This window comes from Lichenostomus cassidix, chromosome 4A (genome assembly GCF_008360975.1).
Source record: "Lichenostomus cassidix isolate B80296 chromosome 4A, HeHo_3.0, whole genome shotgun sequence".
NCBI lineage: Eukaryota > Metazoa > Chordata > Aves > Passeriformes > Meliphagidae > Lichenostomus > Lichenostomus cassidix.
Window position 1 is genome coordinate 7,220,617 of NC_139485.1, and position 15,646 is coordinate 7,236,262.

General features: G+C 49.9%; 1 protein-coding gene across 11 annotated transcripts in view; it reads left to right on the forward strand.

The window, feature by feature from the left end:
* Positions 1–13,505: 13,505 nt before the first annotated feature.
* Positions 13,506–15,646, forward strand: part of GPR50 (G protein-coupled receptor 50) — a 42,115-nt gene continuing 39,974 nt past the window's right edge. For 2 of the 11 annotated variants that reach the window (XR_014852204.1, XM_085060322.1), the window contains exons 1-2: positions 13,506–13,825; positions 14,229–14,315. Coding sequence is in view for 5 of the 11 variants with exons in the window: in XM_085060322.1 (XP_084916448.1) it covers positions 13,651–13,825; positions 14,229–14,315 (262 nt within the window). In the remaining 6 variants the exon portion in view is untranslated. Of the gene's footprint in view, positions 13,826–14,207; positions 14,316–14,423; positions 14,495–15,646 lie in introns of those variants that run through there. The other 9 variants (XM_085060325.1, XM_085060326.1, XM_085060330.1 and 6 more) reach the window with 9 other exon arrangements.

Here is a 15,646-nt window from a genome sequence, read left to right on the forward strand (position 1 = left end):
CCAGGTCTGCAAAATGGGGAGGAGGAGGAGAAGGGGAGAATTAAGGGGAAGGAATCTGCATATGGTGTGTAATGCGTTTATGAATTGGGTCTTTAATAATTTACATTACCAGTTTAATACTTTGAATACAAATTATCTTGCCCATATGCTGTGCTGACAAACATAAAAATGGAGTAATCAAAGCTGTAATAGCACTACAGCAAAAAGACATAAAATGCCACTAGAAGGCTTAGGATAAATTATTGCATGCACACACCAGCTCTATGGCTCCCTGGTGCCAAAGGATGCATTGCAATTTCTTCCTCAGACTTTGCATTTGGGCTTGAGGACTGATGCATACCAGGAGCACTGCTCAAAATTCTGCAAGACGGGCAGCATTTAACAAAGAGGAGGAAGGAAAAAAAGGCTCAGACTTGTTTGATAAACACCGCAATTTAAATTCTGCTCTGGCATTACATGGGCTGCCAAGAAAATATAGCCCTCTTATTTGTAGGGAGCCCCCTTCTTCCTCCAGCAGGGTTATTTGCATGTATTATAAACTGCAGTGCTGGCTTGCCATCTTCAGGCAGCTGCCACACACTGCACAGCATCCCTGTGCATCCTTGTCCATCCCTGTGCTGCTCAGAGGTGGTGAGTTCAGCCTGGGTCCACAAGGGATACCCAGGGAGGATGCACCAGGTGACCCAGGCAAAGGACAGCATCAGTCCAGGCAAAACACAAGTTTCACCTCATCTCTCTTCACACCTGAACTTGCTCCCCTCCAGTGCCTGAGGTCTGAGGGGCTGGAGGAGGTAGGAGAGGATGAAACAGCCCTGGGCCCTTGGTGTTGTCTCTTGGCCACTCTTGGGCTGCAGTTTAGGTACAAGGGAACAGCATGGGTGGCCTTGGGGGCTCGTGGATGCTGCAGATGACTTAGTGGTTTGATTTTAGCAGTCTTTTGGTGCACATGTGCTTGTGTACCAGGCATCCCAAAGGGCACGAGGTTCTGCAGGAAAAGGGGCAGGTTTGCAGGGCAGAGATGCAAGTTGTGCTCACAAGGAGCAGCTGCATTTGTAGCTGTCAGTACACCTCGTGTTGTACCTTGTGGCAGAGCCTCTGCTTTTAAATACCAGCCTATTCATTGGTGCCACATCTCAAATGCATCCCAGCTACAGGCAATCCTTTGCAGAAAGAGCAGTTTAAGGCTCACATTTGCATACACTGAATTTCTCAGCTATCAGGGTTACTCCATGCTGTAATCCATTCTGTGCTTCTAATACGATCAGTGAAAAATGAGGCTTCTTCCCAAATAAATCATCACCAATGAAGGAAATGGTGGCTTTTCCGCAAGGCCTGAGGCTCCCGCAGTAGCAATGTCTTTTTCCAAAAGGCAGAGAAATCTGGGCAGGCTCATTCTGTGCTGCATGAGCTCACTGCCTGTCTCCCCAAGATCTAAACCCTTTGCATATGAATGAGTTTCCCCTGCCTTTGCCTCTCCCAGGATCTGCTGCTGTCTGTCTCCCTGGGATGTGGTGCCAGCAGCTCAGGCACAGTGCACCCAAAGGCTAGGGTTGCCCCTCTTTGGCTCATCCATTTATCCTTGCATTGGTGCACACACCTCCCTCACACATGCTGAGTGGAGAGGAGTGGGTGCCAGTGTTTGACATCCTGTGACCTGGCAAGGTGGGTGCTCAGGGCTGCAAGAAGTGAGAGACAGAGAGAGAGAGTCAGCACTCTCCTCCTGCCTAACCTTCTGTTCCTGTGTTCCACCTTGCTCTGTTCCTCGTGTTCCACCAAAGCCTGGTTTTGCCTGTGAACACGGGCTTTTGGAGAAGCCCCCCTAAATCTCCTGGCTCTGCAGAGCAGCCACATGGCAGAGTTAACTTGTTATTGCAGCCAAAAACCCTCAGTGCAAAGAGGCAGCTGGGATGGGACCTGTCTGGGTGGGCAAAGGTACCTGTGTGAGCCAGGATGGGGAGGAAGAGGTAGTCATTCAGCCCCCACTGGAAGAATTTTCCCATTGCCAGATCTTCTGGAGAATAAGGCCCTCACTGATCCTTTTGCTCCACAAATTATTTGGATGGATCAAGATCACAATGAGAAATATCCCCATTCTCATCCAGAAGGGATTTTCAGCATAAAAAGGCTTTATGTGACTCATAAACTCTAACATTTATTTCTGCACGCGAGGTAAATATTTCCCCCTCTGAACATCTAAGCAATGCAATTTTGTTTGAAGCCTCCATTTGTTTAAGTCTGGAGGTGACAATAATTCACCTCTTTTCCCTTCCTGTATTTCCCCAAGCAATGGAGTAAGCCAAAATAGAGCGAACTCAGCTCTGGCTGTTTGTCACTTGTCAGCTCCGTCCCTCAAACACGCTCAGATGAGCTTTGTCCTGGAGTTTACATTTGGGCACCTTCTGATCTCTAGCTGCTGCTAAATGGCCCTGCCTTCTCTTGTTTAGAGGAAGAAATACAGCATACCTGTATGCAGCCACTGCCAGGGCAGGCAGGAAAGAGAGACATAACTTAATGTAACTCCAGATAAATCATGATTTCACAGCGATCTGCCTGCCACAGGCAGTTGAGAGCCCTATCTCCTTGGCACTGTAACAACACTTGTCACTCAATGTCCCAAAGAGACCCTCTCACGGCCAGAGATCACAGATGAGTGAGAAGATGCCTGGAGTTGTAAACACCATCAATCTGGAGAAAACAAACACTCCCGGGAGCTGATGTCAGATGGGGATGCTCGAAGTCAGTGCTTGTCTCTGCAGAGCACAGGATGTGCCCGTGGGCTGCATGGATCCCCAGCCTCACACCTCCCCAGGTCTGGTACCAGCTGAAGCTCCAGCAAATCTAGGCAGGTAAAGTGCTCTCCATCCTCTTCCCCAGGAGGGCTTGGGTCCCCAGATTTTGGAGGCTGTAGCCCCCCGTGCAGCCCCAAACCCCTCGCAGAAGGGGCCCAAGGTAGAGGTTAGCTGCTGTGGGGCAGTGCTGGGGGTGGCCTTGAGGCTGGCCATGGGGCTGTGTGGAGCTCCTGGAGGTGCAGCTCCATTCCTGCTAGGTGCCCCTTGCCACCCTCTAACCCGCAGGGCTTCTACCGGAGAGGGAGGCTGGTCTGGGAGAGGTGTTTGAGTTTTATTTTTTGTTCCTCACTCACTGAAGAACTTACAGAAACCCTCAGTGTGGGCAGAGAGCCCCTGTCCCACACTGACACACCAGCTTTTGGAGAAGTTCCCCTCCTCATCACCAGCAGTGTGTTTGCAGCACAGGTACCTCACTTTGTTTTCTATTCCTTTTGGTATACCTTTGGTTCCTTTCCTGGCTTTGGTGGAGTCACTTCTGATTTACATGGTGTCACATGAAATCTGAAGCAGGTGCTCTCCTCCTGCCCTGCTCCCACCCAGGACTCTCCAGGTGCTCTCCTCCTGCCCTGCTCCCACCCAGGACTCTGCTGTTCCTGCTGCAGCTCCCAGTGTGTCTCCCTGGGTCCCTGCCTGTCCTCAAGGACATGTCCACATCCAAGCCCAAATTCAATGATAATGTGCACAGGCTGTTTCTTTATCTGTCTGCCTCTTTTTTTTTTCTTTTCCCCATTTTTTAAAAGGAAACTGAATCCAAGGCTGCCGTGTAACAATGATGACATTATTGTTTGTAGTTATTTCTATTTCCATAATTCCAAGAAGCAGAGAACAGTGTCCCACTGGGTTAAATGCAGCACATGCTACAACAAAAAGACAGTCTGAGTGCCAAACGACTTGCAATCTTTTTTTTAATGTAAGGAATGTAAAATTAGGATTACTATAGCAACATCTTGCCCACATTGAAAACAGATAGGATTTGTTGTCTTTATAAATATATATGCGTGTGTGTATGTGTATATATATGTAATGTACATATACAAATCCTAAATATCTCCAGCAACTTTTTCTGTAGTTGAATTTATATTTAATTTCAAGGTCTCTGTATCACAGATCTAATTTGCATCCAGCTTTCCTTCAGCAGCTTTACCTTTTCCTTCAGGCTCTTCTGTGCACACTGCATGCCAGGCTTGAGTGCCCTCTGCCCTGGGAGAGCACTTGGTCCCTTGTTGGGAGCAGGGACAAACCCTGACTGGGGGAGATAATCCCATCTACTGGGGGTTTCATTTTAAATGTGTGCAACCCTGTTAAACCTTATAACTGACTTAATGTTTCCATACTTGCTTCCTTCGATCAGATTTTAGGAAAGTGGGGTGAACTAGAGACATGCAAATCCTTCATTTTTCTTCCCATCTCTCATCTCTCAAGTTATTAGTTCAACTTTAAATGAAATTTCCTATGAGTTATGAACAGCAGCTCCCATTTCTTCTCCATGGGTGAATTAAACCTGGGCCCAGAAATGCCTGCGGGAAGGGCAGAGCACAACCAGGAGTGAGGAGCTGGGGGAAAGGCAGCAGGAGGATGGATGCTCCTACAGCTCAGTGTCTCTTAAATTCTCTAGGAAAGCAGCAGAAGTTCAAGCACTGTTTTCACCTTGTTGCAGAGGTAAGTGGAGTTACTGGTAAAGAAGAGTTTTAACATCTCCAGATCTGAAGAGAGCTGTCTTTGCTTACAAGCCCACAATCAGGGAGGAGGGGAAAACCAGGCTGCAAACTGTGCTTAAGAGATCTGAAGGGTAGCACTCTCTGCCAAAGGAAGACACACTGGAGGGATACCCTCTTCTCTCGAGGAGCAGGAGGAACTTGTGGCTCGTTTGTAGCAGCTTTGAGGCTGTGGAGTTGAACATGCACAGTTGGAGGGCTGGTGGATTTGCTGTTTTCAGACCAGACTGTAATGGAGATCTGAGAACCAAAACTGACAACGTCTGCTGGCAGGCCTGGATGGAGAAGCTGGAAAGCAGCCTGGAGTTGCCAGCTGCAGATTTCTGGTGCCTATGACTTAGCAGAATTAAATACAAGGAAATAAATCACAGGCAGCTCTGCCTGCAGGGTGTAGAAGGAAAGCAAAGGGGCTGGGGTGAGGTGAGTGAGCAACCCCAGTGAGTCTGTGGGGACAGCAGGAGTGGAAAGGTGAAGAACAGATCTGCAGGGCACAGAGAGGCCCTCTTTCAAAGCCCACCCAGGCAAATGCAATAGCTTTTCTTCAGACAGAAGTGTTCTGTGAGCAGGAATCAATACCCTCCTGCAGAGCCTGTAAAAATGCTGACGGGTGTAAGTGTGCAGAGCTGATGCCCAGAGGAGGTTTCTGGATGGAGCTATTGCAGAGATGGGCAGGACAGAGCAAACATGAGTGATACCTCCCATGCACATTGGGTGTTGGTGTGGACCTTACAGTGGCAGGCTGAAGGTATGTGGGCAGCTGGACATCAGGCCAGGCAATGGGGAGTGGGTTGAAGACCACTGGAAGTTCATGGGCAATAGGGCAGAGCAAAAGGGTTTATGTGAGATGGGCACTCAGCTGTTTGCTGCAGGAAAGTTGTCCCCTTGCTGAATTGTCCCTGACCCCAGGCCTACCTATAGGCAGAAGAGACATTGCTACCTCCTTGCCCAAAGGAAGGAGTAATGGCATTCTCCAGGCATCCAACAGGGCTGGGAACCAGGCCCAGCAGGAGTCAGCAAGGTCTGTGGGGCTGAACAAACCCTGGGATCTCCAAGACCATTGGATAAAATCCACGCACACTTTCTCATCCTTTTCTCTGGAAACGGCACCCAGCAGGACAAGAGTCTGTTTATGATGAAAGGTAACCCTGGGCTTCCTCGAGTAAGAGCAGCTGCTATGGGCAGTGTGAGCACCAGTGCTGTGCACTGAGTAAAGGTTTGTATGCAACCTCAGCCCAGGGGCCTGATCGCTCACCCCTCGGAAATGCAGAGCTTTTCAGGTGTGCCAGAGTGTCCAGTGAAATCAGAGCATTTGGTGGGAGTAAAGCAAGAGAAGGGAATCTCTTCTGTTTCCCCAAAGGGTACAGCATTTCCTGTCTGTGGGCTGCACATTGCTGATATGTATTAAAGTGACTGTCTGAGGAAAGGGAATCTCTTCACTGGGGAAAAATCTTTGGGTTTAGAGTCAACTGGCTGGAGCCCCTCTGTTTTCTCTCACCACACTGCCACTGTGGATGGCTGCACTTCTGCAGGGACAGGTAGGTACCGTACATTCCCCCTGGCTCCACAGCACCGCTGTGCCAGCCACCATCACCATCACCTCTCTGCTTTTTATTACTCTTGACCTCCCTGTTCCCATCAGGTGTTTTTAAGCAAGCCTGCCGCCAAGGCTGTAATCGGTTCTCATGTCCTCCTATTTATGCTCTCACCCAGCAATTTGCGCAGGGCTGTCGAGCTCTCCGCTCGTAATTGACAGGGGAAGGCAATCTGCTTCACGAGAGGAAACATCTCCACGGCTGCTGGATCCAAGCAGGCTATTTCCCATAATGAGGATGAAGTAAAACAGGGTCTCGCTAACAGCCGTGGATGTAGCTGAGCCCTCATTACTGCAGGCGCAGAGGTGCTGCTTGGGACATAATTAAGAGCTCGATATTTGGAGTACAGCGTGTCGCACTGTCCTTCCTACACCACTGCCTCATAGCAAGGTGGTTAGTGCCAAGTGCTCCTGAATTTTGCTCCAGTCACAATCCAGGCTGCAGGAGGGGCTGCTCTGGGAAAGGGGAAGCTCCGTGTCTTCTTTCTTAAGACAGTTATTTCTCTCCTTGCAGAGGACAACCATGGAAATTTCAGCCTTAGCATTGGAAAGCAACTGCCAATGGCAATGGCTTGTGCCATCCCCAGCTGGAAAAGCAGCCTGGACATGGTGTGGGCAGAATATTTGTAGGTGGGTGTGCATCTGAATGCAAACAGGGGTGGGGAGGTGGGGAATCTGGAGGAGAGAGTTCCCAGAGCATCTCGACAGTTTCCGTAAGTTTGGCCTGATTCCTCCAGCTGACCTCTGACTGGGATGAACCCCAGGGTGGAGGAGGTAAAAGGGAGAGAAAGTGAGGTGAGAGAGGCTGTGAGAGCTGCACTGGGAAAACTGAGAGCAGCCCAGCCAGCATCCCTGTAGGTGCTTGTCGCTGTTGAGCAGCTAGCAGAGTAAGGAAGTCAGTTCTCAGTGGCAAGAAGGAAAAGGCCTTTATTGTTTTGATTTTATCATATATATATAGAGTTTTCAAAAGTCACCCAGATTGGTCAGTCAAAAACCTCCCCCTAGGCCTGATTGGGCAGGTCTGCACCGTCCAAGTCTTGGGACACTGTTTTTAATAACATCCAAACCTTATCTTTATTTATAAAACACAAAAGGATTTCTCATGGGAAAGACCTGTGCTAGCCACAGGTGCTGATGTGGGAGTCTGTGAAAGCAGTGGGATTTTTGTGTGCACAGCATGTTGGGGCAAAAGGAATAGGCTGGAGAGGAAATGGTGAAAGGAGACCTGTAAGGAGCAGGAATAGATTTGTTGTTGGTTTCTGCTGGTAGAAAAAGGCACTGGATAATGAATCTCAATGAGAAAAAATATAAAGTGCTCCTTTTTTCCCCCTCTTTTTCTCCTGCCATCCCAGCCCAAGGAGGTCTCTGTGGAAGGGAACAGCCTGCCCCACCCTCACTTGGGCACATGCATGGGGATTGTGTGAGGAGGATGAGTGGTCCTTCTTCTGCTTGAGTCAAAGGTACATCTTGGACACAAACTGGGAGGGGGATTTGTCTGTCATAAGCCACCTTTCATCTCTGCATTGCTTTGACTTGCAGGAGTTTCTTACTTGGATAGTAAACCACTTAATTCTTTAGGCTTTGTTAGCTATTAAATACATCAATTAAATCCTTCCCTGAGGGGTTTCTTACCCCACCAAACCCCACCAGCTGGATCATTTCCATACCTTCCCTTCAGCCACGATTGTCACCTGGGCAGACCCATGCTGCCTCTCAATTGCCATCTGAACATCCTCCCTGAGCAGCCTGCACAGCAACCAGTCTGTCTTTGCTGAGAGCAGGCCCTCTAATTCGGAATTTTTTTGGATGGAATTCAGTGAAGTCCTTGAAAAACCCCACATTCTAGCACCTTGAGACCTGCAACAAGACTGGTTCCAGCCTGGCCCACCATGGAACACTGCCTGATGGTGGTGAGAGCTGGTGGTGAGAGCTGCCCCAAAACCCAGCACGTCTGTCCCCAGCAATGCAGGGCTGGGCTCAAGCCACTGATGATGCTGCAGGGAGAGCTTGAGTTTCTTCACACATATCGGAAGGGCTGGAGTTATTTGTGAGGAGAGGCTGTACAAATCCCATGCATAATTCAGCCGCTGCCAGACAAATCATCCCACCAGTAAAAGCCTTTTCAGAAAGTATGATTTGATCGCAACAAACTTTGACCTAAATGTGCTGCCGCTGACAGCCCCATATGACAGGTTTTAAACTTTTGCCGTCACTTCCTTCTGAGAGGCAGAGTGAATCTAGGTCAGCCCCCCCCTTTCTTGTTTGTAACGAGGCTAATTCTGATTTCATTCATGTTGCATCCTCCAGTTTGAGATGGGGGAAAAAATGGGAGATTTGAAAAGGCAAGTCAGCCTCAAAGTCATTCTTCTTAAATCCCATCTTGGAGCAGAAGGAAGTGGTTTGATGTTGCATCCCAAGGCAACATTGATGGTGTCATTTAATATTCAGGGTACGGAAGGAATACAAAGTTTTCCTTCTTCGCCTTTTTATTTAGATGGCAGCGTTAAGCAGTCGGGCTGAATGAACAGGCCTGTGTCCACGGCTTTCGCAGCGATTAACAAAAAGGGCTGTTCTGGGCGAGCGAGCTGCGCGCTGCGTCAGGCTGCTGCTCGGGGACAAAGAGGGGAAGTGGCTGAACACAAGGTTATTAGTTTGTCTGGAGTTTCCAGGCAAGCACGACGGCGTAAATAGAGCCGCTTGTTTGTTGATCTGCTCTGCGATGGCAGCTCAGGGCAAGCTGCTGCATTCATCTGTTTGTTGCTGAAGCAGCCAGTGCTGTTTTTCCCAGGACAGGGATTCTCTTGCGCCGTGCACAGTACAGCTGTGTTGCCTCTGCATAAATAACTGCACAGTCCTAATGGATGGGAGAAAAGTTTGGGAGAGAGTAACTGCTGCTGTATGTGTTTGGCTAGAGAGCTGCAGGTGGATAATGGTGATTCCCCCTTTGGTAATGGTTTGGAAATAACTCTGCCTCCTGGCCATACGCTGGATTTAAGGGCAGAATTGAGGTTAGGGGGAAAAAATGGTGTTTGCCCTTATTTTTATGCTAACAGTGATGAAGCACTGGGAGACTAAATGCCTTATTTTAGCTGTGTTTATTAGCACAATGAGTCTTAGACTGCGCCAAGGAATGCATCTCCCCCGTCTGAGATCTAGATCAGAATCTTAAACAAATAAAACAGACTATGCTGGAAAGGCACATGCTGAAGCTCTCCACTGGCTGAGCACTGTATCCTTGTGGCATTCAACACCTGTAGGCTGCTGGTACCCACATGGGAGGCAGGAGAGACCTCTAAACCCTCATCCTGTTCAGGGATGGAGGAAACCTGCTCTGCCCATCACCAGGAGCAGCCATACAGGGGCTAAAGAGTGTGGAAGTGGCCCATGTGGCAGAGGATTTATCAGCCTCATTTCTGCTTCTGCTTGTGTGTCTCCCAAAGGCCATTACTTGAGTCAAAATGCCTGTGTGTTAAGAAATTACAGCTTTTATTGCCTGTTGTTCTTGCTGGAAATAAATATGAGTACTTGGCTAGGCTGGTGTGGCGGGAGGAGAGGGGTTCAGCTTCATTCAGCATCTTTGCCCTGCATGTGTGGATCTGGGGAACAGAGCAGGTGCTTGGTGAGACACGGGCAAGGGAGAAAACAGTATTACTGCTTGGGGACCTTGGTGTTAGGAATGACTCTGTGCTATAAAATTGCCTTTGCAGCTCACTGGGAGTTATTTTTAGTGAGGAAACCACTAACCTGCCCTGTGGTCCTGGTGGTCCCTGTGGTCCTTTGCAAAGGTGGCTGCCTTTGCAAGGAAGGTGTTACACATCAAAGATCAAAGTCTGCAACTGAGACAGGCAGCATGGAAGTTGAGGTGAAAGTTTCCTGGTGCTCTGATTTTGTATCTCTCTCCTTTCTTTTCATGTCTCCTTCCTCCTTTGAAGAGGGACGGCAAGACACCTTTGAATTGAGCTCATGTTGGAATTCTGAAATTTCCAGCCTGGTATTCCTTATCCCGTGCTAACCTACCTGTTCCAGGGGGTGTCCAGGGGGCCACTAATTATTTAGGTAAGCTTGAGGAGTTCCCCAGGTCTGGCTAAAGCGAATGGGTATATCACTGTCGCTAAGCATGCTCAGTCAAAACAGCAAGACAAATTGGCCTTAAATACGCCAAATTCAGTATAGTAGTATTTGTGAAGAACAGCCATTATCTTTGTGTATTTGACAAAAGTTAATTGTCTCTGTGACAAAATCAGTGTAGCAGTCAGCCTGTCCCTGTATAGGAGGGGAAAAAAATTCTTCATTTATAAGCGATTCATTAAATAGCATTAAAGCTGTCTCTGAAGACAAAATAATCTTTTTAAAGAGGACTCAAGGTAGTGAGAAGGAAGATTAATGCCTCAGCTATTTTTCAATTATGTAAGCTTCCATTTATTACAGCGTACCTGGATTAACTCTTACTGAGCTGCATGCCCCAGTAGGTAGGGTTGGGAACGGGGTGTGTTTCGTGCCACTGGAGATGCTCAGTGAGGGCTGAGAGGTTCTCTGCACAGGGCTGCTGGGCATGGCAGGAGGGTGCCAGGCACTGCCCCTCTCAGCCTCATTGGTAACAAAACGATGACATTTTTGCACAAGGCGTGTGCATTTATGGTGCTTGAACATTTTGCAGTGATTACATTCTACTTGATCTTCCTGTTTGCACTCATGTACATACCTTCCCTGGTGCAGTACTGAAGGGTTCTGGCTTCTGACCCTAATTCAGGTGCCTTCTCCTCCTTCTCCTGTGATCACGTTCATGATCCTTGCACAATCAAATGAGCCTAAATTCTTCTAACACACTGGGGATACTCTTATTTCAGTGTGATTTATGTCAGCGGTTCTGGTAAAGTGTAATTAAAAAGGTCTCAATGATACATCTACCTTCATTTTTTTTCCCCTTGCCACTGCTTCCTAGAGTGCTCGCCTTGTCTTAATTGAAGCAGTGAAGAGTCCATTTAGCAGGAAGGTGGGAGGAAACAGCCTGAATATCATTCATCTAAATCACTCCACTGATGAAAACAGTTTCTCACTACATCTATCATAATTTCTTCTAAGTTTCTTCTGGGAGATTAGTTGAAGCAACTATGCAGATGCACACATGCCTGATAGAGCTCTGCAGACCTTCCTGTCGAGGGCAGTCACTCCAGGCTGTGGAAAAAGATTGCTTTTTGCAGGTATAAATCCTGCACCAAAAAAAAGTGGCCAGATAAAAAGCCATTTTTATGTTTTTCCAGTTGCATTAGTTTCATGAAACATTACACCCCCTTTACTTCACACTGCTATGTGAGCAAGGCTTTTTAAAGTGTAAGTGAGGCTAAAACCTTTTTTGGGCAGCTTCAGTGCTCTTGCCATGACATTTGTATCTAAAGTTCAGGTCCTTTGAAGTCACATCTCGGTTTTCCACAGCTGAAACACACCTGAGAGAACATCTTAAAAATGATGCAAAAGCTGCCAGAGAAGAGCAGAGTGAAGGTGAAAGGTGCTGAAAGGATACGTCCATGAGAGCTGACCTTGCTCCTGTCTGCAGGTAGGTCCTGAACACAGAGCTGGAACTCCGTGAACAAAATTATTTGGTTAACACAGGGAAAATAGTTGCAAAACAATGCAGGATTCAGTGTAAAGTGTCAAAAGGAAGCCAAATATAAAGCCAAAATGCTGTCTTTAACAATTTAAGAATGCAGGAATTTGATAGCTGTCTTTAAACCACTCTTCTTCTTTTTTTTTTTTTTTTTTTCAAAATTGAGTGCTCTCCAGTCATGAGGAAAAGGTAAAAAGACATTTAAAGCAGGCAGGCCCAGCAAGGTTCTGAACACAGATGCAGGGCTGGCTTTGACCCCAGGCCACGAGGCCAGGGCAGACCCTGTTTGGTGCTGGTCTGAGCTATGCCTTGCTGCTGCCTGTACTCTGCTGGTGGGGAATGAGCCATCAAAGCCTTTGCTTTTATCTTTCTTATTGACTCACTCGACCAGGAGGTAGTAAAACCCCCATGACGGGTTGTGACACAACCTTGATGTTTGCTTGGGCACTTTGACCTGCACACCGAGGGGTGGCTTTGGGCAGAAGCCAGAGGAGGTGGTGCTGGGCAGCCTCAGCGTGCCCCTGCCCTCTGTGCTGCCCATGGCTGATGCTGAGCACCTCTGCTAGGAGCACAGGCTGAGAGAGCTGGGGCTGTTCAGCCCGGAGAAGAGAAAGTTCCAGGGACACTTTATAGCCCCTTCCAGTCCCTAAATAGGCCACAGGAGAGCTGGAGAGGGTCTTTAGATGAGAGCATGGAGTGATAGGACAAGAGGGAATGGCTTTAAAATGACAGTGGGTAGGTTTAGGTTAGATATAAGGAAGAAATTCTTGTCTGTTGAGGATGGTGAGGCTCTGGCACAGGTTGCCCAGAGCAGCTGAGGATGCCCAATCATTTGAAATGTTCCAGGCCAGGTTGGATGGGGCTCTGAACACCCTGGTGTTCCTGAAGGTGTCCTTGCCCATGGCAGGGGCAATTGGAACGGAATGATTTTTAAGGTCCTTTCCAGCCCAAACCATTCTGGTTCTACAGCATCCCTATTTTCTCTTTTCTGATTTTGTATTCGAAAGAAAGCCTAGAGCTCATGGGGTTGTGGTATTGCAACCACAGTCCGACCACAGCGGCTTGTTATCTTCTTGCTCATGCTGGTGTGGAATAAAGCACAGAAGGTGCTTGGAAACCCCAGCCATGGGGCTGGGCTGTGGGATGTGGGCTGTGGGCTGTGGGAATCCCGATTTCGGGAGCTGGGTATCCCGGCTGTGGGATGCAGGGATCCCGATTTCGGGAGCTGGGTATCCCGGTTGAGCGCTGTTTTGCTGCGGCTGCGAAGCGTGCCAGGGGGGCTGCTGAGCTGACATTACTGCTGGGGCGTCTGCAGCGCACACGTCACAATCGGCAAAAAGTATTAAACCGAAAGCGAATGGTCTTATTCTGGCGTAATTGGTCCAAAAAGTCCCTGCGGGGATGGGTTTGCCCGAGGGGTGGCTGGCAGGGAGCGGAGCCGCGGGGCAGTGGAAGCAAAGGCAGCGGGAACCCTTCAGCGGCTCGAGGTACGAAAGTCGCAGTGTCCCCCCGGCGGCAGCGCTGCCCGAGGGCGGGAGCCGGGCAGAGTCCCGGGGGCAGCGGCGGCCGAGCACACCGAGCCGGTCCCGCCGATCCCGCCGGCTCCGAGAGCGGACCCCCGCCCGCCCCGCGCTGCCCCGCGCCGCCGCGCGGTGGCGCCATCGTCCCTCGGAGCGCGCCGTGCCCCCGCGGCACCGGGCACCCCCGCCCGGCCCCCCCGCTCCGCCCCGGGCAGGGCGGCGGCACCGCGGGGAGGGGGCGGCGGAATCGCCCCGGGACGGGCCGCCCGGGGCCCGGGGCGCGCTCCTCCCCGCGGCGGCCCGGCGGTGAGAGCTGCCGTCGGGGCGGGAGGAGGAGGAGGGGCCCCGGCGGCGGCGGGCAGAGGCGCGCATGGAGCGGCCGGGGAGCAACGGGAGCTGCCCGGGCTGCCGGCTGGAGGGGGGCCCGGCGGCGGGGGCAGCCACCGGCCTGGCGGCCGTGCTTATCTTCACCATCGTGGTGGACGTGCTGGGCAACGCGCTGGTCATCCTCTCCGTGCTGCGGAACAAGAAGCTCCGCAACGCCGGTGAGCGCGAGGCGGGCGCGGGGCGGGCGCGAGGGGCGGGCGGAGCGGAGCGGAGCGGCACCGTACCGTACCGTACAGCACCGCACCGCGCCCCGGGCTCCACCGCCCCGGGATCCACCGCCCCGGCCCCGCACGGCCCCGCTGCCGGCAGGGCAGGAGCCCGCGGGGGTCGGCGGGGGCAGCACCGCAGCCCCGCAGCGGGGCGGGCAGGGCACCTCCGCCCGGGAGCCCCGGGTCCGATCTGCCCCGGTAGAGAGCTCCGAGCTGCCGGTGAGCCGGAGCGGTGTTCGCCCGTCGCTTCTCTCGGGTGAGCGGGCTGCCGCCGGGTTCCCGGCTCACTCTCTGCCCGTCCCGTCCCGCTGCTGCTGCTGTCCTCCGACTTTTCGAAACTTTTGTCCCCCAGAGGCAGCTGCAGACGGAGGAGCCAACTCAGGTAAAACCCACGTCCCTTCAGCCGAGCCGCGCTGGGAGGAGCGGGGCAGAGGCGCAGGTGAGGACGACTCCGAGTGCCGCGTCAGGTGCTGAGCAAGAGCGCTCGGGTTTTTAAGACGAGACCATTACAACGCTGTACACTTGCTTTTGTGTTCCTGCCTTTCAGTGCTGTCGTATTTTCATCGTAAAGCTGCTATGCTGAAAACAGAGTGGAGAATTTACATGTTTTTTCCACGGGTAATTTGGAAGTCTGCTTTGTAGCCTTATGTATTGACCTCCCTAATGAATTAATGTGGGAAATTTGTTAAGCTGATACTATTAAATACTTTTAAGAAGGCTATATTATTTGAGGGTGTAAATTTCTTTCCTTCGAAGTCTTGTTATTTTAGCGAACAAATAGTACTGGATATCAGTTTTAACAGAGAAGTAATACTGGATATAAGTTGCTCTGTAAGGAGTTTCAAGTAATCTGTGTAGTGCTGCTTAAACTGTACCATAGAGTATGTTTTGCTGAGGACTACCTCACTGTCTGCTTTTACAGAGAAAGACATAAAATGGCCTTCAGTTTTATAGCTTGTAAAATGGCTTTAATGAAATATCTCTAGTGTTCATGATGTGCAAGTTGCAAGTATTTTGAGATGCTGATGTCTCACTGTCTCTCAGTCTTCTCTAAATATGCAGTAACTCGAGAGTTCAGTAAAAGTACCTGATGGATAAGGCTGACGGGACAATTTCACTCCAGTGCCTCTAACATTTAATTGATTTATTGATGACAGAAAGCACAGAAATGGCCATTGGCTTGGGCAGGCACTGGATGCATTGACCTCGAATAGTGAGTTGCTCTTTAACTGGTAGACAAAACACTGCCCATAGCACCCACAGCACACAGACAGGCTGTACTGGGTTTATGAGAACTGCAGTATACTTGGAAAAGGTATTTGCTGTTCTCTTCAGCTTTGCTTTAAAATGTGGGTGCTGCAAGCTCATAATCAGTGGTTCTGGGAAAGAAAAAGAAACACCCTACCCTTCTCCCCAAGATAACTAGCTGTTTATATTATCTGGCTGCAAGCGGATTTGAAGCTATTAACTGCTTTTATTACCTTTCAAATCATTGATCATTTGAATGCATCTCATGTTTTAAGACTGCCTCCACTGTGAGTTGAGTTAAAGCTCCCGTGAAAGTGAAAAAGAACAGCTTTGTGTTGAACTGATCACGGAGATATTTTCCAGATCTTAGCCCTTGTCAGTAGCCTGCTGTCTGCTCTCTGTACAAGCTGTCAGTATGTACAAATAATGCCAACATAAGTGCAAACATTGCTAACTAACCTTCCTGATTTGGGGGGATGTGGTTCTTGTTGCACACAGAACTTGAGTGTGACTAGTGGGGAA